Source organism: Protobothrops mucrosquamatus, unplaced genomic scaffold (assembly GCF_001527695.2).
Source record: "Protobothrops mucrosquamatus isolate PMUCROS unplaced genomic scaffold, P.Mucros_1.0 scaffold75, whole genome shotgun sequence".
Classification (NCBI taxonomy): Eukaryota; Metazoa; Chordata; class Lepidosauria; order Squamata; family Viperidae; genus Protobothrops; species Protobothrops mucrosquamatus.
Genome location: NW_015386452.1, coordinates 608,223 through 630,683, shown reverse-complemented (window position 1 = coordinate 630,683; position 22,461 = coordinate 608,223). Strand labels below are relative to the sequence as shown.

Below are 22,461 nucleotides of genomic sequence, written 5' to 3'. Positions count from 1 at the left end.
CCTTGAAAGAAAAGCAGTTTGTTTGGCAAATGGTCAACTCTGCAATCCAGCATAAGAACCTTATCTGAGAAATGTAGTGGCAATAGCATGGCTTGGGCCTCCTGTGCTGCCTCAGGATAGTTTGCCATAATTGATGGAACTAATGATTCTGAATTGTACCAGCAAATTGTACTATTTAATGAAATACTCCTCTAGAACTGTTGTTTGAAATTGGGAAGCAGCCAAATAATATGGCTTGATGGGGGTCTTCACTCTATTCTTAAAATTTAATGTATCACTAAGAAAAAAACAATTTAAATAACCTAGAGTGAGATCTTGGACTGAAATAACTGCAGAATGCCTTTGATATTTTTAGGTATGAAAAAGAATTCAATCTTTGGGAGATATAATAATTAATTGTGGGCAGTATGGCGTTCCCTACTGTTCACTTCTTATATTCACTGCAGGTGACATAACTGTTCAAGGTTAAAATGAGCAAAATTCTATCAAGCTTGCACTATTAGTGTAGTGTTTTATATTTGGGTTAAGCATTACTGGTAGTCCTTGATTTAGAATCAATTGGGACTGGAATTTTGGTTGTAAGTTGAGACATTATGTGACTGGATACAATTTATTTATGGCAGTTGTATTGCTGCCATAGTTTGGTTAAAACATTTGCTGATTCTTCTGTAGATATCTATATTTCTGTAGATAATTCCATCAATTCCAGTAGCCTTTTGACTTTATAATGAGCAGAGTGCTGCATCATGTGATTATCATGATGCAAATCCTGAAAGCATGGTTATCTTTTGGAACTCTGTTTTGTTTGCATTTGTTACTGCATATACATTCCTTTACTTCCTGAAATTATTCAGAGGACTTGGACATACTCAATACTAAATTTATAGCAGTGGAGAAATATAGAATTGAGAGGAATACCTGTCATTAACATATAGATGACAATTAGCTTAAGGTCTGGGAATAATCCTCCCCTATGGTTGCATATTAAATAGCATAGGAGATAATCATAATACATTCTATTTTGGGCTGCCTTGAGTTGGCCCCAAATAGGGGACCAGAGCTGCTAATTAGAAAGGGATGTTTTGGACAGAACTTATTTCCTCTAGTTTTTAGTCAGTTTTTGGATTCAGTTCAAAGCATTTGTCCTGAGCTGTTACATTCTAAGTTGTTAGACTTACTGGCAAAATGTCTTTAGTATTTGACTTAGTGGAGGTTGAATAAGATATAGGTTCTCTCCTTAACAGAAAGTAACTAGCTACTTGCATACTAGGGAGAAGCCCTGAAACAGATAATGGCAACCAGATGTCCAACATGCATTGTATACTAACCATAGTCTAATTCTGGCTCTTAGCCTTCCCATGTTTTCTCATTATTGATCTTTGCTTTTTAGCCTTGAAGCTGGGCACTGTTGTTTATTGGTAGTCGACATAAAAAGTTTGAGTTGCCTTGTGGAGTATAAACCTACCAGAATATGAAGCCATTGTTGGAATACAGAGGCAATATTCTTGGACAAGGGAACTGGACCTGTTTGTGAAACACCTTCACTTGGTAGCAGATGACTGCATTTTGAGCTCTTTTATAGATTTTCTTCTATTGTACATATCTTAATGTCTTTTAAAATTGTTACTGCAGTTTGGTGTTTGATTTATAGCTTATTTTTGTTCATATTTTAATAAAGGGAAAGTATTAGCAAAAAAATAATGAAAAGTTGTAGAATATTGTATACACTTATAGTTTTGACCAAAATTATTGTTTCTTTTTCACAGAATGTTGGTTTTGAAAGCTCAGGGAAGAAGCAACAGAGAGAAAATAATAATCCAGTGGTAAGCATGACTGCATGGATATCTCATTTAATTATTTAACTAGTAATATTTCAATTGGACTTTTTTATTGAAATAGATATAGCAGTTAGGAATATTAATAAAATGTTAGAGAATAATCAGGAAATGAAATAAATATTTGACTTGATTTAGGTACTATATTCAATTTTAAGTGCATAGTTTGAAATTTTGGACAGGGCTTAGTGCTCAAGTTTGTCAAGATCCTTCTGAATCTAGAGTCTGTCTTCCAAAGGGAGGTTCTTGGTGTCCTCTGAGCTTGCTTGTTTTCTTGCAGACTTCGTGAGAATGGTCTTGGTGGTTCTCTGATTGGGCTGTTGTTTACTGTTACCTTGTTTATCTGAATTGATGGTTCCTTGATTGAGGTATTGTTTGCTTCTTCATTGTTGGTTTATCAATTGGCCAATTAAGGAATCACCAAGACCACTCCCATCAACACTAACCGGGAAACCACTAATATATAAAATGAGAGCAAACCACTGTCTACTAGCAGTGATGATGTAACTTAACTTGGTAGTGAAATATCTGCAAGAAAACAACCAAGTCAGAAAGCACTGAGGACTCCACAGTTCAACTATGAACTACAACTTTTCTCTTCTGTTGATCTTCCCAAGTGTTGTCTATTTCTTTCAGCTTGGTGTCATCTGCAAATTTGATGAGTTCACCTTCTATAAGTTCTAGATTTTGTTCAAGTTGAAAAAGATAGTTACATAGCTGGCTTTCACATCTTTTTGGGAAGATTCATTAGCATAAAGAGGATGATACTTTTATTTAGAGATAATTTTATTCAAGAAGATTTATGAACATAACATTAAAAAGTTTGTATGTGATTTGAACTAAGTACTTAGTGTCTTTCATTTAAAAACAACTCATCTGTAAATCTGTGGCAATATTTTATTCAACTTCCTAGGTATGTTACTATTTTTAGAGTACTGCTTTGTTTTCTTACAATAGTGCCTGAAAATGACAACAAAACGGAACTTGTTTGTGCGTTTGGTTCCATGCCGTTGCTTGCGTGGAGAAGAAGAAACTGTGACTGCACTTGATTACTCTCACTGCAGCCTTGAGCAGGTTCCTAAGGAAATTTTTACTTTTGAAAAGACATTGGAAGAACTGTATTTAGATGCTAATCAAATTGAAGAGCTTCCAAAGGTATGTTGCATTCTAATATTGCATTTCTTTATGTAAGTGAATAACAGTGAATCCTCACATAAATGCTTTGTGTATAAAGATAGAGTAAATTTTCTAGTAATTTTATGTTTGTACGGCAGGAAAGAAATATTGATATGACAAATCAAGGTTGACATATCAATATTTATATAAGGTTCTGTACACATGCATGTCATCTTTGTTGAAATTAACCATAGTTGCTTGGTTATTGATTATTGTTCTAGCATTGTGAGTGGCCATCACAATAGATTTTATGGAGCAGAAAATAGTGTATAGTATTCTAGGCTATAGATTATTTCCATTTTCAGAAGCATCAACTTTAAAAATATTTCTAAATGACCCCCTTGAACATGGATTGTTGGTAAGGTTTAGAATCCAAGCAATATGTTTTGCACATTCCTAAGTGAAGTATAATAGCACTTTTGCTCTCTAGAGCTTCAGATAAATCCTTCCTAGTGGCTTCCTGTAAACATTAAATAATAAAGGTCAAAATAAAGTGGTTATATTGAATAGTAATTTTGTGTTCTATGTTTCAAACACAGATAGTAGAATAGAGCATAACTTCTTTAATATATTGATCTCAACCCTGCCTTATGAAGGGGCACTTCAGAAAACTTGTTAACGTGAAGAAAATATCGTTAAAACATTAAAGCAGACTATATGCTGACAGGCATCTCTGAAGAATGTTGTTAATTTTCTACATGATGTTTTCACTGCAATGACTAGTAAAGTGAAGCATTTGCATTCACATGCAGACATATCCAGGAATAGCCTTTGATGAAGCCAAGCAGGCCTTCCAACATTTTTCATGTTTTCACAAAAGGTGCTTCACTCAAACTAGCATCTTTTGTGAAGCACTCCTTTTAGGTGCTTTGTATGGCTCTACTGCTGTAAGTTATTTTGGTTGTTAACACTAAAAAGTAAAAGAATTAGATAGTTTACCAAGATGACCATGGCAATCTTAGTCCAATATAAAAATCTTGATAAAAAAGGCCCATATAATCAGTATCATTCTGATCACAGTGATATTGCAATATCATCACATGCAAAGAAACATTTTTCACTAGCTGAATCAGCAAAAAATGTAATGTTGAAAAGCAGCTTCTGTCACTCAGACATTCTGTCTGCAATCTCAAGATCCAAAAGCTCAACAAATTAAAAACTATTAGATTACCTGAAACAGATGTTTCACAATGAGCAGTTGACTGCTACACCTTTTCCTTCTGCACCACCCCAGCAAATAAAGCTTCATATACTACAGAACAATAGTAGATATAAGCTGTGTCAGTGCCCTAAATATAATGAGGTAGATATCTTATTTACTTCTCTGATCTTACTCATCCCAAGTTGCTTTTTGTTAGGACTCTAAATGTCAATCTCCATGTTTCTGGAGATCTAAAATTGCAGAATAACTGTACTTAAAATGTACCTTAGGAAGATCAAACTGTTTTTATCTGCAACAAACCTCTCAAAGATGGCAAATTGTATGTAAATTACATTTTGAAATGTGCACTATAATCGGGAATATGTGATTGAATATTTTATATAAATTGACTTTATGATCCTAGCCTTATTTTTACTTCTTGATTATCACTTCCCAATTTAAGATGTAGCACTTTTTCAGATAAAATTTAAGGTTAGGATTTATCTAGTTTTCACTGGGAAGGGGGATCTTGTAACATGAGAAAGCCTGCCAACTTTGATTAAGCTGTCTGTAGGCTTTTATATGCATACAATTTTGTAGTAGGTTTATATCTATACTTCCTCCTTCCAAGTTAGAGGTAGAGTTTCTGTGCCATTAATGATGATATATTTTCCTGATATCCCCCTACAGAATGGGAAAACAGCTTACCATATTCTGTTTTATGGGATATACAGTATTTCAGTTTATGAAGCCAAGGACATAGATAAGAATTGTGTACCTGCCTGGCTGACAACACACTTTGTGATCTCTGGTGATGTGGCCTCATTTGAGGTGGCTGAGGGATTAAATGGGTGGATGCAGGGAGTGGTAAATGAAACTTTCCATGGGGGAGTAGTGCCATCAGACTGGAAGAAAGGCCATTGTCTTTCTCCTCCTGAGGAAACATTGCCCAAATTCTCTCAAAGTGCCTCAGCACATAATAGTTTTGCAGTTGCACTGCTTAGAGCAGGGGTGTCAAACTGCTGGCTTGTGGGCCGGACACATCATCCGGAAGCCGTGCCCACCCCATTGCTGGTAATGGCAAAACCGTCCCGATACGCGACATCATGTGACGTCGTGAGTTTGACATGTCTGGCTTAGAGGATGCTGATTATTACTTTTAAATATGTTTATTGAAGACATTTTTATGAAGAACAATGCAGGTATTAGAAAAGAAACAGAAAATAAGAAGGAATACTGAATAAGAAAGAAATTAAGAAAAAGAAATAGAAAAGAAAAAAAGATTATAAAGAAGCAGCTTCCAATCTTCTTGATAGTGGTCATAGATGCATTTATATTTTACCTTCTCTCTCTAAGGTTGCATTATAATTTCCTTCTTTCCATTAGATACCCTTTCTAATCCCCAAACCCATAAATTACAAGTTCATTTTTCTCTTTTTTTCAGCAAAAAGTCCACAAGGGGTAGGTTGTTTCTCTAATCAAAGGGGTTGATTTTGCCATTAGCTTTATTTTTATTTTATTTATTTATATTTGGATTTATATCCCGCCCTTCTCCCGTAGGACTCAGGGCGGCATAAACCTTTCCTCTATTTTCCAATTTTTGCACATATATTTTTATCCTTTTTTATCTTGGTTCAGCCCTGGTTTGGGGACAGAGTCAGCATAGATAGATTTATTTACTTATTTAATTCAGTTTAGGTGCTGCCTGACTCTGGGCAGCTCACAATATAATAAACCATAAAAATGCAATATAAAACAAAATGGGATCCTGTTACTTTACACAAAAACATAGACAAAAATACAACCAGTAAAGGGCTGCATTCATTTTAACCCAATGCCCAGGAAAACAATCACGTCTTCAAGGCATTGTAGATTGCCACAGCAAAGAAAGCACATTTCTGGAACCCCCCATAGATGGTACTGTTGGAAGGTATCTGGAGCATGCCAAATCTGCCAGCACATGGTGACTAGGCAGAAACATTGAGGGTCTATCAAATAAGGTGGCTCTTAGTCAACTAGATGAGATGGATGATCTCTTATGGGAACTGAGATAAAGAGAATGTGAATTTATTTATTCTGTTTTATTTCTCAGCATCTTTTGTTATTGTTGATAGAATACTCTCTCGGGCTATCTCTGTGAGTTGGGAACTGGGGGCACTGTGTTACAGTGATTTTCCTTCAACTTGAAATGACAGTTTTGGAGAGTAATATCCTGGGCAAGTGTGCTTTTACACCCTAATACTATGTTATGGGGTGCCTCAAGGCAGTCTCCCCCCCACATGTTATTTAAGGTATCTGTGAAGCCATTAAGACTCATCAAAATTTGGGGGGCTAAATATCACCCTTGACTTGACTTTTCTATATCATTCAAATTAGAAGAGGTGTGCAGATTCTGAACCAGTTCCCTGTGTAATAATGGGGAGGAGAAACGAAGACTGAATCCTAATAAAATTGAGACTGGTTGGGTGGGTAGTTCCTAGTTCAGGAATTATGGAACTGATTTTGTTCTACATGGGTTGTGTTTACTTAGAAATAACAGATACATGTTATTTGGATGTGGTCTGCACTGCACTGCACTGCATTGTCTGCCAAGCTAGGCTTGTGTTTTTTATGTTATTTCAGACTACAAATAGTCCTCAAATTTAGTGACCTCAATTGCAACTGGCAACTTGGTTGTTAAACAAAGCCGATCCGTAATGAAGCTGTGGCTGTGCTTAAATCTTACTTCAACTTTCCTTGTTTTACAGACTTGTGAAGGTCATAAAACACAAGGATTAGGTGTAAAGTTACTTTTTCATCACTGTTCTAACTGCAAATGGTTGTTGTATGAGGCAATTGCTAAACAAACTAAACCTGTGTAGGAGATCTGCTAGATTATAAACCTTGGGAAGGACTTGCAACTTTTACTGAGAAATGCTGAATATCATCTGATGGCTATTCACAGTCTGATCTTCTCAGTGAAAATTCTATACCCTGAAATGCTTTCCCCCTGAAATTTGGGGAAGCACCTACTTTACTATACTATTATTTAGGCACCAGTTGAAAACTTGCCTTTTCAAGCCATAGATTCAATACTGTTTTTATTAGTTCGTTGTTCCCCAACATGACTATTATCCAGTTGTATTAACTTCATCTCCCAGATTTCTTGGTAATAGGTCACACTGAAGTTGTTACATAAATCTCGGTTGTTACATAAATATGGATTATATGAAGGTTAGGGAACTTGTATTTATATTAATTGAAGGTTTGTTGCAAACTTTTGATTTTTCAAACTCTTGTCAGACCAGATGGGTTGGAAAAGGGTGAGCGGAGGGGAAGTGCTGGTGTTTGACCTTGACTATACCAGTATAAATTCTTACAGGTTATTAGGGAGTCTCCAATTGTGTGATTATTTATAGAATTTATATTGGACTACACCAAGGAATCTCCAAAAGTTGGGTGGTGATGGGGGAAATCACATGTTTGTCATGCTTCCATTTTTATAAATACAAACTTTAGTCTAATCTTACCAGCATGAATAGAATCATGTGTGTCTCTGTGTTCACTTGATAAAAATAAATGCGCTAATCATAAAAGTTATAATATTTGCTATTGCTATAAGTGTTACTTATTGAAGTGTTACAAATTATGAATTATTATTTTCAAAAAGTTGTACAATGTTTTTATAGATAATTTTGAAGATTCATAAGTATTGTGCCTCATTAACAGTTTTATTTATTTATTTTTTTGCCTCAATAGCAACTTTTTAATTGTCAGTCTCTATACAAGTTGAGTTTGCCGGACAATGATTTAACAACATTGCCTGCATCCATAGCAAATCTCATTAACCTCAGGGAACTGGATGTCAGCAAAAATGGTGAGTTTTTCATAATATAATGAACACTAAAGAACAAGGGCATAAAAATGGACATTTAGATTTCTGAATCTATGGAAATAACCTTGGGTTTAAAGGTCTAAAAGTATGATAGTACATGACATAATTTTTGTCATGTACTAATTTCATAATGTGTGAATCAATTGATTTCACCGAAACACTTTTCATATTTCTTTTAGAAAGGAATGTGCTTTAGCATGGCACAACTGAAGTTGAAAGAAAATAACCTGTATAATACTTTCCTATGCAACCAGACTAAATTGGAGACTACAGTTATGGAAGATGTTTATATTTTAAATCACAGTAACTGGAGAGTTCTTATCTGCTTGCACTAGAAATATTTTATGTGTTTGTTACAGTATTATTAGTCATACACCAGCCTGACAATTAACTATTTTATGGACACATCCATTTAGTTTTCTTGATTTGTCATTGCCTTCTTTAGTGATAACTTTATGGTTTCCTGGTGGCCTTCCATCCAAATGCTAACCAGGTCTATCCATGTTTAGCTTTGCAATTTCAATAAAATTGCCTAGCTGAACAAAAACAATATCAAATCCAGCTTGACTCCTGCTGCCTTTATTCAGACATGCAAGAAGAAGGGGAACATATAGGTGCAGAATGAATTCTCAGCTTTACACAGCTAAGTTGCAAACCCAAATTGAAATTAATTATTGCTCAAGTAAGTTACCTTTGTTTAAAAGAAATATACTGCTAGAATTGTGACTTGCAACAAATTACTTCTATTTGTGATGCTTTTTGTTTAAAATTTAAGCATCACATTTTTCCTTTTTTCCCAATGGCAGTTGGTTAGCATTCCATGTGTATTCTTAATTGGGTAGGTGTCATGTGTTCTCTTTTGTTTTGTCTCTAAATACTTTTTTTATTATTTTCTGTGTCAACAAATTATAGGATTTCCTCAAACCTGCTTTTATTAGGGCCGTCCTGAGAACTGAGATTGCTGTAAATATTTGTGATCTATTCCAATTGCTGATTCTGTTGTAATGTTATTTGGTGGTCTTTCTTTTTGTTGCCCAGATTCTCAGTTTCATTTCAAAATGTCATAACTAGGTATAGTACTTTGATAAAATTTCATACTCTCTTTGTGGGACAAAGAAATAAAATATTTTAGTGTATATAATTCCAGCATAACCTTTTCCACAATTCTGAATTCTGAGGACCATTAAAAACATTGATAGCTTGTAAAAACATTATTAATACATTTAGTCAGTTCAACGCTCATTTTGGTTAAATTTTTCACTACCCTTTTAAATTAGCTAATCAAACACAAACTTTGTAGTTTATACTTCACAAAAGCTTTTGCAGTTACATATTTATCCAAGAATGCTGTGCCTATTGCAGTTTCAATAAAAATTTGAAATAAAAAATAAGTTCAAAAAATTGCTGTTGCAGTTTAAATGAACCTTCATAGTAGCAGTGCATTATTACTACTCACCTTTCTCTACTCATAATTGCACAATTGAAGAGAAGTAGTTTGTGCAACACTATATACAGTACCCACACAAAACAAAGAATTATGAAAAAAAGAAATGTACCGTATAAATTTATGGGAACAATAAATAGAAGCCCTGATTTGTTACAGTCATGCATAGCTAAGCTATATTAATAAATTCTGCAGACCACTGCATAGTTTGAGCTATATGTTTGTCTTTCCAGCTCTGAACTGTAAGTCTTAAAGCTATGAATAAGATACAGAAAATCCATTTTATTTGTTTAGATGTCAACTCCCATGTAATATCTTTATAACATAAACTTGCTTTCTGATACTTTTTAATGTTCTGTTTCTACAGGTATACAGGAGTTTCCAGAAAATATCAAGAACTGTAAAGTTTTAGCAATTGTTGAGGCCAGTGTAAATCCTATTTCAAAGTAAGTTCTATTGTAATAATTTTTTTTAAATGTGTTCCACAATGAGTATCACATATGTGTTCAGGTTAAGCATATGATCTTGTATTTGTTAAATTTATCTCTGTTTAAATTTATCTAGGCTTCCAGATGGATTTTCACAGTTGTTAAACCTAACACAATTATATCTGAATGATGCTTTTCTGGAATTTTTGCCAGCCAATTTTGGCAGGTAAGTTGTAAATAAATTTAAAAAGGCAAGTCACTATTAGCTATGAAAGAGGATGGAACGTTAAGATGAGTCTTCCAAATACTTCCAAAGTAGACCATGTCCTTGTACTAAAATGTCTAATTCAGAACTATAGTAGATTTCAAGTTTCTCCATATGTGGCTTTTGTCAACTTTAAATTAGCATTGGATTCAGTCGCAAAACTTCTATAGGGAGTGGGGGATTGGACATTGACCTGAGGCTCTTGCTTTTAATCTAGAAATCATCAAAACTCTAGGATGAGAATAAGATGTGATCTACAAGGTCTAATTTTAGAGCTCATCTTCTGTACATAGGGAAGTCAGGCATTGATCCATTTTAGCACCATGTCTGTTCAATTTGTAAATGAACTCATTAGCAAAAAGAACTCTAAGATCCAAATTTCCATCTGCCTAGTATAGCAGATAAGGATTTCCATATGTCCTTTATGCAGATAATGCAGCCATTATCTCAAGGACCCAGCTGGCCTTAGCATGCACTCAAAAACCTAGGATGCTGCTTCAGTGAAAATCACTTTGTATTAAACTTCCAGAAGACCAAAATAATGGTTTTTGTTAAAACATTCAGGAAGCTTCATTGGATAATAAAAGGGCAGGACATTCAGTAGATCAGGATTTTGAATAATTTAAATATTGCCTTTCAAGAGTCTGGGTCAGTGCAATGGTCATGCAGGTTTAAAAAAGTTCTTCTGCAATCCTAATATTCTTCTGTGCAAAAAGTGGAGAATGTATCCCCTCAAATTATTCACAGCAAAATCCCTTGTTCAGCTGCTGTATGGCTCCTAGCTAAGCCCCTACCTAGATTATTCACAGATGCAAGCTTCACAAATCAAGATTATAAAATCAATGTTGCAGACCCCAAAGCTGCATATCCAGTGCAATTTTGAGATAGAAACTGATCAAACAAGGATTGAGGTTAGAGCATGGTTAATCATATTTAATTACTGACTTCTGTCAGCCAAGGAATGTTAGTTGGTGAGGACCAAAAGGAATGTCTTTTCTGCTGTAGCGGCTACCCTCTAGAATTCACCTTCTCTTCTGATGGTCCTGCTGGACTTTGGGAAGATTTTGAAGACCTACATGGCGCGACTTGGGGTTCAATGTGTATGAAGGGCCCCATTTCCTGGTTATGCTGACACCAACTAATTATACTATCTTGTGGCTACTGTTTGTATTTAATTTTTCGTTTATATTGTGTTTTAATTGTTTTTCTGATTGTTCAACCCCAACCAGAATCACTTGTTTGAGAATACAAAGTAAATTAATGAATGAATGATTGCAGTTCTGTTTTAGACAAACATCTAGAGGATGTTAAATAAAAGGAATTCAGCGATTAAGATGAATTTTAAATACGCGTAAGGAGTATTTAATACCTCCTGTTGTGGCAGTAAAAATTATGCCTGCATATTTATTTTGATCAAGTAGGAAGAATAGGCTAACATTATAATTGGACAACATTGTTGCTCAGAAATAAAGAAAATTCCATTCAGGAAGACAAAATCAGTGAAGTAATTTTAGGGAAAAAAAGTTGAAATGTTTGTTTATTTTTTAAAATAATTTTAAGCTCTACTTATGTTAGATCTTAGAAACTTGTTCTTATAAAATAGAAAAAAAATAAATATTGGAGAAAACAAGCAGCATGATTTGAAGGGCTGTGTTTTAAAATAGTTCTTTATTAGCTAAGGCCACAAATTTATGTTAATAGTTTATACTTGCAAATTAAATAAAATCTGTTATATTAATAGGTTTATTTTATACTTCTCAAAAAGTAATTCATTGTATTTCTTTTATAGGTTAACTAAACTCCAGATTTTAGAACTTAGAGAAAACCAGTTAAAAATGTTGCCAAAGTAAGTATACAGTGGTATTTGAATATATTTTGGTATGAATTACTTGAAATATAATGAAAATCAGAATTTTTAAATCAACTGTAAGTAGTCTTGATGTTCTAGGACCATTATCTTGTTTGAGGTTTGTTCCTGTTGGAATTACTATGAATTATTTCTTTTTCATCTATGCAATTATTCATTTTGACAGTAATTTTCCATTATAGCTGTATTCACATAGCATGATTAGGTCTGTGATATTTATCATCTAGTTAAAAAAACATAACCATATTTTAATAATTGCAGTACAACAGCAGTTCTCAGTTTACAACAGCATTTGGGACCAGAATTGGCATGCAGTTGTAAAGTGCGACATTATATGATCACATTGCTTAGCAATAGTGATTCCAGCAGTACTGGTTGCCACTGTTAAATAAGCACTCTGCAGGTTGTCATGTGACCATGATTTCCTTCCAGTTTTTCCTTTGATTCTGCAAGCCAGCAAACAATATAAGAAATGGTGATCATATGATTGCAGCTAACTGGGATATGGTAATCATGATCTTGTGACTTTGAACTGTTGAACGCTCATAACTTGAGTATCTATCAGCAACATTTCTGTTTGTGTTCTCTGAGTTGGTTAGATGTAAATAGCTCCTTTATCTATCTGTGCCTGTTGATGGCTGATTTTCTGAAGGCCAAGTTTCCAGGAATTCTCCAATGGTTTTGGATTTTGCTTGGTCCTGGATACTCACAGTTTTCCAGTTGAAACTATGATGAAGTCTATCCATGTGGTGTAAAATTAAAGAGTTTTCATCATGTCTTCTGCCTGCTAGTTGTTCCAGGATGTGCGCTGCTAGTCTTGTTTGTCCTACATAGTGACAGTTATAGTCCTTACATTGTATGTTGCAGGTGACTTCTGTTTTCTCTTCTGGGTCTTTTAGTTTATCTAGGATGTTTTGGAGGGCATTAGTTGGTTTATTAGTAGTACCAATAACCGTATTGGTTGTAATAGTCTGTTTATGGCTTTTGAGATCTTTTGATGTATGGCAATGTTATCCTTTTCACAACTTGTGTTGGTTGTGCTATATTGGGTTGAGGGTGAGGCGCTTTTGATAAAGTTGACGGGCTATCCATTTTGTTTGGAAAAGTTGTATAGATGATTTGATTCTTTTTCTGGTGTTCAGGGTTGCTGCAGTGTGTTTGTCTTTGTCTAAATAGTGTTCTTACACTGTTTAGTTTCTCTTGTGGGAGGTTGGTAATAGAGTCCTTGGTTGGTGTTGGAGGTTTTGGGATAGACTTGTGTTTCTAATTTGCTATATATCTGCTACTGTTGATGAGGATATTCAGAAAGGATAGCATGTTGCTTTTTCTTTTTCCCTTATGAATTTTATTCCTTTGAAGATGTTGATAGTTTTGTGTGTTTTCCCTAATTAGTCCTTTTTATTATGACAAGTGTCATAATTTTGACTTTTAATTCTTTTTCCATCATTATATAACAGATGCCCATTTGTCTTCAGTTTTAATTTTTTTATCTGTATCCTGTCTTTATTATTTTAACAAATAACTTTTCATAATTTAGCTTTGAACATACGTATATATAAATTGATTGTGCCTATTTATTTTATTTACAGAATTGCTGTGAATTGGACAACATATTTTTTTTTCAATAATTATTAGTTAGAACACAGGAAACATATATACTAAGATGCTAGTATTTAGAGCAAAATCATTTAATCTTAGTAATAAGATTGATATGACTGCTCACTTCTTATGAATTCTGATGCTAATTGGTATGTTTTCTAGAAATATTAACTGTGTAATACTTATTTAAAATGCATCAGAATGAGCAGATGAAAATAAGGTATAATTGGTATTTCCCTTAAATCTAAGTGCTTTTAATCGTTTCATTTCTGCAGAACCATGAATAGACTGACTCAGTTGGAGAGGCTAGATCTGGGAAGTAATGAATTCACAGAAGTGGTAAGTTGCACTTAAGTAACAGTTTCTCTAAAAGGTCATATTCTTAAACTTTTTAGACAATGTCAGATAAGAAATTGTGTTAAATTTTATTTTCTAAGCTAACTGTAATCTGTTTTAAGGTATTGAGTTATGTCATTTTAAAGCTGACTGCTTTTTTCCAAATTTTATTTGCTCTTAGTGTGGTGTTTTGGTGACACATTGAAAGTATGCATTGAACTGACAATTCTAGTTTTATGTAATTTAATAAACATATTAGTTGAAAAAAATACAGATTTTGAACAGAGAGTAAAACATCTGTGTATAAATACATGAAACAAATCAGCAAAATTCTCAATATTTTTCTCTTAATATTGTATTTCTATTAAATATTCCATTGTAGAAATATATCATAGTGTGTGGTGTTTTTTTTTTAAATTTCTATCAGCCTGAAGTACTTGAACAATTAAGTGGGTTAAAAGAATTTTGGATGGATGATAACAAACTAACACTTGTTCCAGGGGTAATGTATATTTATTTATTGTTATATTTTATATTTATATTACAATTACTATGACAATTCAGTAGTATGCTTAATGCCTAAGTGAACAATTGTATTTTGTTACAAATATTAATGTTGATCACCTTTCTTGAAAGAGATTAATGAAAAAAGTTTACATTTAGCAAAACACTGAACAAATATACCTTTGGGATAAAATTCTGAACATGACAAGGACTAATTTTTCTGTGTCACATAGCATATCACTTTTCTTGAATTCATAGAAAGGGAATTGGTTTAAAATTTTAGTAGAATCCCACAATGAAATATCTTCAGCTAGATAATTTTAGATCCTAGTTTGTAACAGAGCATAAAATGATATGTCATAGCAAATAAAATTGCATTAAAATTAATTTGCATTATCTGTTGAGTAAGGTATATTCATGTTTTAATTCATAAGCATTATATTTTACTAGTGCCTCTGTATTTTCAGTTTATGGGCAGCTTGAAGCACTTGACCTACTTGGATATTTCCAAAAACAATATTGAAACTCTTGAAGAAGGTGTTTCAGGATGTGAAAGTTTACAAGATCTGCTATTATCTAGTAATTCACTTCAGCAGCTGCCAGAGTCCATTGGTTTGTATTGTTAGTCATAAATCTATATAAATAAAAATGTAAATGTTTGTTTGTTTAAAATCTTAAATCTCCGAAAGTTCTTCACCGATTGCTTTGAAATTTTGACACAATGTTGCATTCAAATACGCGCTTGTTTTTATATACCTATATTATATAGATGTCATACCTGTGACAGGTAAAAACATGCTTTTTTGAAAAACAGCGCCATCTGTTGGACATAAAAGCAACACATGCTTTTACCAAACTGAGCCACAGCAACACGTGGCCGGGTACAGCTAGTATATAATAAAAATGTTATAACATTTTGACATTCTTTATTTAAACATAAATGTACTTTTGTAGCACATAAACAAAAAACATACCTTGTCTTTTTTCTTTCTTTTAAAGAACAATTTTATATTGAAGTTAACTTAAAATTCACTCATCAATGGAAACAATGACAGTGGTTTAACAAATCTAATATAATGGAGTAGGTGGATTAATCTTTCCAAATTAATTTGTGTTAGTTAGCATGTTGTAAAATATAGCGCTTGTCAGATTTATTACTCTAGAATTCTCATCATCCCAATCCAGCTTAGTTTTTGATCAGAGAGCTGGCAAAGTATTAGGTCTGTCAATTATTAAGTATTTATGGTTTTAGATATTGCTCTCTAGTAGCCATAAGGACACTTGCAAATAAATTGTTTCCTCTTTTCCTCAATTGATAGTATCTGTGGATGTCCTTTAATAATAAATAACAATAAATTAAAAGAAGTACCTTTTCTTCTGTGATAAAATTTGTTTTGATTTTGGTTGCAATTGATCTAGGACTAGAATAATCTTGCTGCTTAGGCTTGCATAGGATACAATGAAATAGTTGCACATAAAAAAGGAAGATACTTTGAGAGATTGCTATTGCATGCTTCCTCTATAGTGATATAGATTATGTCATATGAATCCTGTATGACTACCATTTTAATATTTCTTTTATAACAGGTTGTCTAAAGAAATTAACAGTTCTTAAAATTGATGAAAATCAGTTAATGTATTTGCCAGATTCCATAGGAGGGTAGGTATTTCTACATCTTTAACAAAGAACATGTTATATGTCATTTTTAATGGTTCTTCAATGAATACTTGTTAAATAGAATAGTGTTACTTAATGCCTACTTAAATCTATTAGCATACCCGTATTTGTATTTGTAATCATTTTGAAGTTTATAATCCTGCATATCCAGTAGATTCAGATTATTTTCGAGGTCTATAGGGATTTGAGATATTGATCTTTGTCCAAATCAGTAGCGATTCAAGTTTCAATATGTATTGTTTATATTTTCCATACTTGACTTTATATTCTACTAGCAAATAAAATGAGCCAACTCTGATTTTATTTATTCAACTTGATTTAGGTTAACTTCAATTGAAGAACTGGACTGCAGCTTCAATGAAATTGAAACTTTGCCTTCATCTGTTGGGCAGCTCTCTAATATAAGGACTTTTGCTGCAGATCATAATTTTTTAACACAATTGCCACCAGAGGTATGCTTTTATTCATGAATCCAGTTGTTTCTCTTTATAGGCTTAGATTTATTGAGATATTTTTTAAAAAAACTAGTAGAGTGTGGCTTCAACTTTTTTGAAATCAATTAGAAACTAACTTTGGAACTCTTGATTCTGGGTAAAATGGTATAAAAATGCTCAAGTACAGAGGGTACTCATCTGCCAAATTAATCATTATGGCACAAGTCAGCTCAAACAATAGGATATAAATCTATAAATAAAAATGAGAAATGCTTGGGAGAGTAACTATTTTGTAATGAGAAAGGGGGGGCGGGGAGGAAATACTTGTTAAAAACATTTTACCACATAGTCCTGGATGTGACAAAATTTGATGTTTTTAAGTTAAGGACCCAGTTTTCATGATCATGAAGTACTTTCTCTAAACCCTCTACACTTTTTTTGACGATGCATTAAGTATGCTTTTTCTGTTATTAGAATGCACAGTAAATGGAAAGACTTAAAGAGAATAGAGCAGTGGTGGCGAACCTATGGCACGGGTGCCAGAGGTGGCACTCAGAGCCTTCTCTGTGGGCACTTGCGCCGTTGCCCCAGTCCTAGGCCTTCAGCTGGGTTTTATAAAAGCTTTTCGCTTTAGGCCTCCGCCGCCCTGTGCAAAAAAAAAAAAAAAAAGGTTCAATCAATCAGTCAATTTCAACTTCTCATGGGGAAAAAAAAGATCTTGCAAAGTTGGAATTGATTGATTGAACTTTTTAGTCCCACCCAGTCTGCCATTACCACCGCAGCCGTGCCCACCCAATGGGCCGCACCCACCCGGCACCCGAGGATGCATAAGTGGGTTTTGGGTTGCAGTTTGGGCACTCGGTCTCTAAAAGGTTTGCCATCACTGGAATAGAGTATGTTTTGCTGATCTCTCTTTCTACAAACCATGTAGGGCTTTAGAGATAACAATAAGCATCTTGAATTGCACGCAGAAGGATACAATAAGCATCTTGAATTGCACGCAGAAGGATACAAGGCATGCCCATACTGCTGCATTCTGTACCAGTTAAATCTTCCCAGTGATCTTCAAGGACAACCCCGTGCAGAATGCATTGCCGTTGTTGAGTTGTTAGGTGATTATAGCACGAATAATTGTCTGAAGGTCCTCCCAACTCAGAAAACAACATCTAATTTCATACCAGAGGCAGTTGTGCAAAGGCTTTCTTTTCCTTCATTGCTAGATGCTCTGGTATTTAAACTTAGAGAGTTGGCCATAAAGAATGCAACTGCTAAAGTATCTTAGCCTGATTTTATTGGCTTATCTTAATTTGATAGTATCAACTGGATTTTCATGTTATGCAGAAGAGGTGTTCAGGAGGGTTACAGAGGCTGCAGATTGCCTTCCTATACATTAGATAGAAAAAATACATGTAATCTCAATTTGAAATATATTCTCTGCAAAGTAGAAAGTTTAAATATGATCAGAAAAAAAGCTGTCTTTTTTAGCTGTGTTGTCAATTTTGATAATTCAAAATTGTCACATTGAAGTATATTTTTATATTCAACAGAAAAATAACAGTATATGCATTTATTATTTATAAAATAATCTCAATTACTGCATAATTATGTTTATTTTTTCAGATTGGAAACTGGAAATATGTAACTGTTTTGTTTCTTCATTCTAATAAACTGGAGGTTCTTCCAGAGGAAATGGGTGATATGCAGAAATTAAAAGTTATAAATTTAAGCGATAATAGGTTTGTAACTTGAATTATTTTGCATGAACATTCTATTATTCATAATGAAGCTTTGGGTGGATTTAATCCAATCACTGTTTCTCACCTAGGATTATTATAAGCATAAAATTATGGGATATCCAAATGGGGAATTAATCAATTTCTTTGGATGAAGGTGAAATGAGCATGTAATATATTTTCTTTATATAAGGCATACTCTAATAAAAATATTTTGATTTATTATTTTATAGTTTCTTTTCGTGGGAAAGGGTTTGTATAGGAAGTGTTAGAAAATGTGACTTAAGAATTTAGACAAGAATGGGCACTGAGAAAAGAGAATAGTTGTTTGCATAGGATGCAAACCAAATAAACCATAGAGAGACGTGCTTTGATTCCAGATATGTTTGAGATTGAAGAGGTTGCAGTTGTGTTGGCAAGATAAGGGGAAGTATTTCACACCAGGAAGCCCAAGAGACAAATTGAACATATTAGGATGGATTCTCTTCTTTTTGCCTCTGTTTTTAATTCATTTATATTATTTAATGTTCCAGAGCAGTGTGCAAATGCCTATCCCTATGACCACTGTGTTACTTGAGCTCTGTTTCAGAACTTAGTCACCGTCTAACTGTGTAAAACTTTAACTACTTACAGGGCTGAACTTACCACAAGAATAACTTGTAAGCCCAATAATAATTAGAGAAAAATACACAATTAAAATGGATAAGAATGTGGAAAAAATGACCATTTTATTGCTGTGTGTTACTAATAAATAATTATTACTGTTTTTGATTTGCTGATTAGCTAAACAATCATCTTGACTTTTATTCACAGATTGAAGCATTTGCCTTATAGCATTTTACAATTGCAACATTTGACTGCTTTGTGGTTATCAGATAATCAGGTAAATGGTATTTATATTTTATAATTTAGTATTTATAGTTTCCTTTGAAACAGTATGCTTTAAACATAGCTCTTGAACTGAAAATAAAGACATTGTGAAATTACTTCATAATATTGGGTTGTACATTTGATATTTTAATCATGAAGTATTGTATTGAATATGTTGCTGTGTTTCTGGTGAAGAAAATATTTTATTATTACTCTGCCCAGAAGCTATTGAATGAAGAAAAAGAGGATTTTAGATACACAAAAAACTCTTCAGAGCAGTTATAACTCAGTTTCTTAACAAATATCTTCCCTTCCTTGTCTATAAAAGTGCAGTTGAAAATACAGTGAATTAGATAACGTTTATTATATTTCTATAACAAGCCTTCTTTCCTTCTTTCCTTCTTTCCTTCTTTCCTTCTTTCCTTCCTTCCTTCCTTCCTTCCTTCTTCCCTCACTCCTTCCCTCTCTCTGGACAGAAGGAAGGAAGGAAGAGAGGGAGGGAGGAAGGAAAGAAGGAAGGAAAATGTTTTAGTAAATACAAATATAAAAGGCAGTTTTACTTACACAGTAAAACATATGCTTGTCTAATTGCTGGAAATTGAGTTCTTCGGTATTTTCATATGCAGAATGAATACCTGAACTGTACTTGTTTCCTCATAGATTGAACAAATAACATATTTAATATTCTACTTCATGATTTTTACTATTTTTTTTACAAGCATAAATGATTTTGTAAATAAGCTCTCTCTAATGATCCACCTTCTGTATAATGTGACCCACCTCACATTATATATCCATTGTGATCCATAATTAAAGATGAATATTTTTTTACTTATTTATCAAATTTATACAGTTATCCAACTCACACGTATGTGTCTCTGGGCTGCTTACAAAATATGCAGGATTATAGGCTGCTCTTGCTAATTTTGCTGGTGGCCAATTCAAATTAGTGTGTTTATGTGTATATATGTGTGTGTGTGTGTGTGTGAATATGTGTGTGTGTGTGAGAGAGAGAGAGAGAGAGAAAGAGACTGAATCTTATGTGTGTGTGGTGTATAATTTATTTCAACACAACTTCTGGAGGCAGATTGTTCCACTGATTAATTGTTCTAACTGTCAGGAAATTTCTCCTTAGTTCTAGGTTGCTCCTCTCTTTGATTAGTTTCCATCCATTGCTTCTTGTCCTACCTTCAGGTGCTCTGGAGAATAGCTTGACTCCCTCTTCTTTTTGGCAACCCCTGAGATATTGGAACACTGCTATCATGTCCCCCCTCGTCCTTCTCTTCATTAAACTAGACATACCCAATCCCAGCAACTGTTCTTTATATGTTTTAGCCTCCAGTCCCCTAATCATCTTTGTTGCTCTTCTCTGTACTCTTTCTAGAGTCTCAACATCTTTTTTACATCGTGGTGACCAAAATAACAACAACAACAAAATGACAGAGCAAATATAATAAATTAAGTTTGGGAGCTGCATATAGTTCTATCTTTTATCACTATACCTTCAGAGATGAGATAGGTTTCTGTGGAGTCAGGCACAAGTAGACCTTGTTGCTTTCTCTTATGCTAGCAGATTTCTGCCCCTTGGAGATCTGTAGATGAGAGTCCTTTAATAATCCAGAGCAGATTTTGAACTGGTCTCAAAGAACCATATTTTAATGTTTTACAGCAAAGTATATCAATAATTAGATGAAAAGCAAAATGAATTATAGTAGTTTAACTTGCATAATTTATAAATGCATTCATAATTGTTCCTTCCTTCCTTTCATTTACAGTCTAAACCTCTCATTCCACTTCAAAAAGAAGTTGATCCAGAAACACAGGAAACAGTTGTTACTAATTATATGTTCCCACAACAACCAAGATCTGAAGATGGTAAGAATTATATTTATTGATTATTTTATAAATTGCTACTTGGAATTTAAAAAATGCTTAGTGTGGATTAGTTTGCCTGACCTTAGAAATTCAAAACACCTGCAAAAGTCTTAAACATGTCTCATTGGAGAAACAAGTATTAACAATATTTAAATTCTGTAGCTCTCACCAGTATGGATGTGTTAATAGTGATATGATGACCATTAGGATTCTGAAAGATTTTTGGGGTTTGGCAAATTATAAACTTGTGACGCAGCACCTAAACCAGGGCTTTGCAACCAGTGGTACACGTACCACCTGTGGTACTTTGCCACGTGGCAGGTGATAATCGACCGTCCTAGAGAAGTGTAGTGGGGGAGGGGAATGAGCCGAAGCGACCCAAGCCTGAGGGAGAGGCAGCTGCAGCTGCAGGACTGTCTGGGCTCGGCAGAAGACCCAGGAGCCGGCAGGGCTCCAGCTGATTGGCTCCAGCTGGTTGGCACTTCCAGAAGCAGTGCGGAGCTGGAGGTGAACTGAAGAAAAGGGGGGGGGAGGAGAGGAGAGGCTATAAAAGGGAGATGGTTTGGGCGGGAAAGGGGAAAGAGAAGTAGAGCTCAGCAGGCAGGGAGGAAACGGGGACAGGGAAGAAGTAGCAGTTGTTGCTGGAAGAAAAGGTCCCCTGGTTTGTTTTCTCCAGCCAGGAGAATGCAATCAGCGCTGATGAAATGAAAAGACGTCAGACGAGCATGTAGGAAAGGAGGTGGGTTTATTTAGTTCTGGATCAGCTGGCAGCTTGATTGGGTTACCATAAGGATTTTTGTACAGTTTTTACAGCGTTTGGTAATTCAGAGGCTTGGTTTGTGTGTTTTGGTTATTGAAATATTTTAGTCTGTATTTTAGGCTAGCAATGAGTCCAAAGTGTTGACTTCCGTAGGTTTAATCCCTTTAAACAAATGTAATTAGTTTTACCCCCTTATCTTGAATCTGCCTATGGCTTTTAGAAAATTTTCTTTAAAGGTAAACAGGCTTAATTTAAGGCTAAAGCTTTTTGCAATTGCCAGAACCTTTCAGTCTCAAGTTGCAACATTGTGACACCCGGAGTTTATGTGTTTCTTTATTTTGTGAGCCTTTCTTGCTTTGCACTTGATTCCTGTGTCTTTAAGGGTACAAGGAAGGGATGTGGGGGGATGCATTTTTACTACACTGTGGAAAGAGCTCAGAAGGGAGAGAGGGCCGACCAGCTAGCTCAGGGGTCTACAAATTTAGGAACTTTAAGACCTGTGGACTTCAACTCCCAGAATTCCTTAACAAGCCATGATGGCTGAGGAATTCTGGGAGTTGAAGTCCACAAGTCTTAAAAGTGCCAAGTTTGAAGACCCCTGAGCTAGCTGGTAGTGGTGCATAATAATAAACATGGATAAAT

At 34.4% G+C, this 22,461-nt stretch overlaps 1 protein-coding gene across 1 annotated transcript in view; it reads left to right on the top strand.

Moving 5' to 3' along the window:
* The first annotated feature begins 1,772 nt into the window (after positions 1–1,772).
* Positions 1,773–22,461, top strand: part of ERBIN (erbb2 interacting protein) — a 52,089-nt gene continuing 31,400 nt past the window's right edge. The window contains exons 1-14 of the mRNA XM_015812207.1: positions 1,773–1,823; positions 2,793–2,990; positions 7,891–8,008; positions 9,838–9,916; positions 10,035–10,124; positions 11,953–12,009; positions 13,905–13,968; positions 14,393–14,467; positions 14,937–15,081; positions 16,057–16,129; positions 16,470–16,599; positions 18,202–18,317; positions 19,128–19,197; positions 20,960–21,059. Of these exons, the coding sequence (XP_015667693.1) occupies positions 2,802–2,990; positions 7,891–8,008; positions 9,838–9,916; positions 10,035–10,124; positions 11,953–12,009; positions 13,905–13,968; positions 14,393–14,467; positions 14,937–15,081; positions 16,057–16,129; positions 16,470–16,599; positions 18,202–18,317; positions 19,128–19,197; positions 20,960–21,059 (1,306 nt within the window). The 5' untranslated portion in view covers positions 1,773–1,823; positions 2,793–2,801. The remainder of the gene's footprint in view (positions 1,824–2,792; positions 2,991–7,890; positions 8,009–9,837; positions 9,917–10,034; positions 10,125–11,952; positions 12,010–13,904; positions 13,969–14,392; positions 14,468–14,936; positions 15,082–16,056; positions 16,130–16,469; positions 16,600–18,201; positions 18,318–19,127; positions 19,198–20,959; positions 21,060–22,461) is intronic.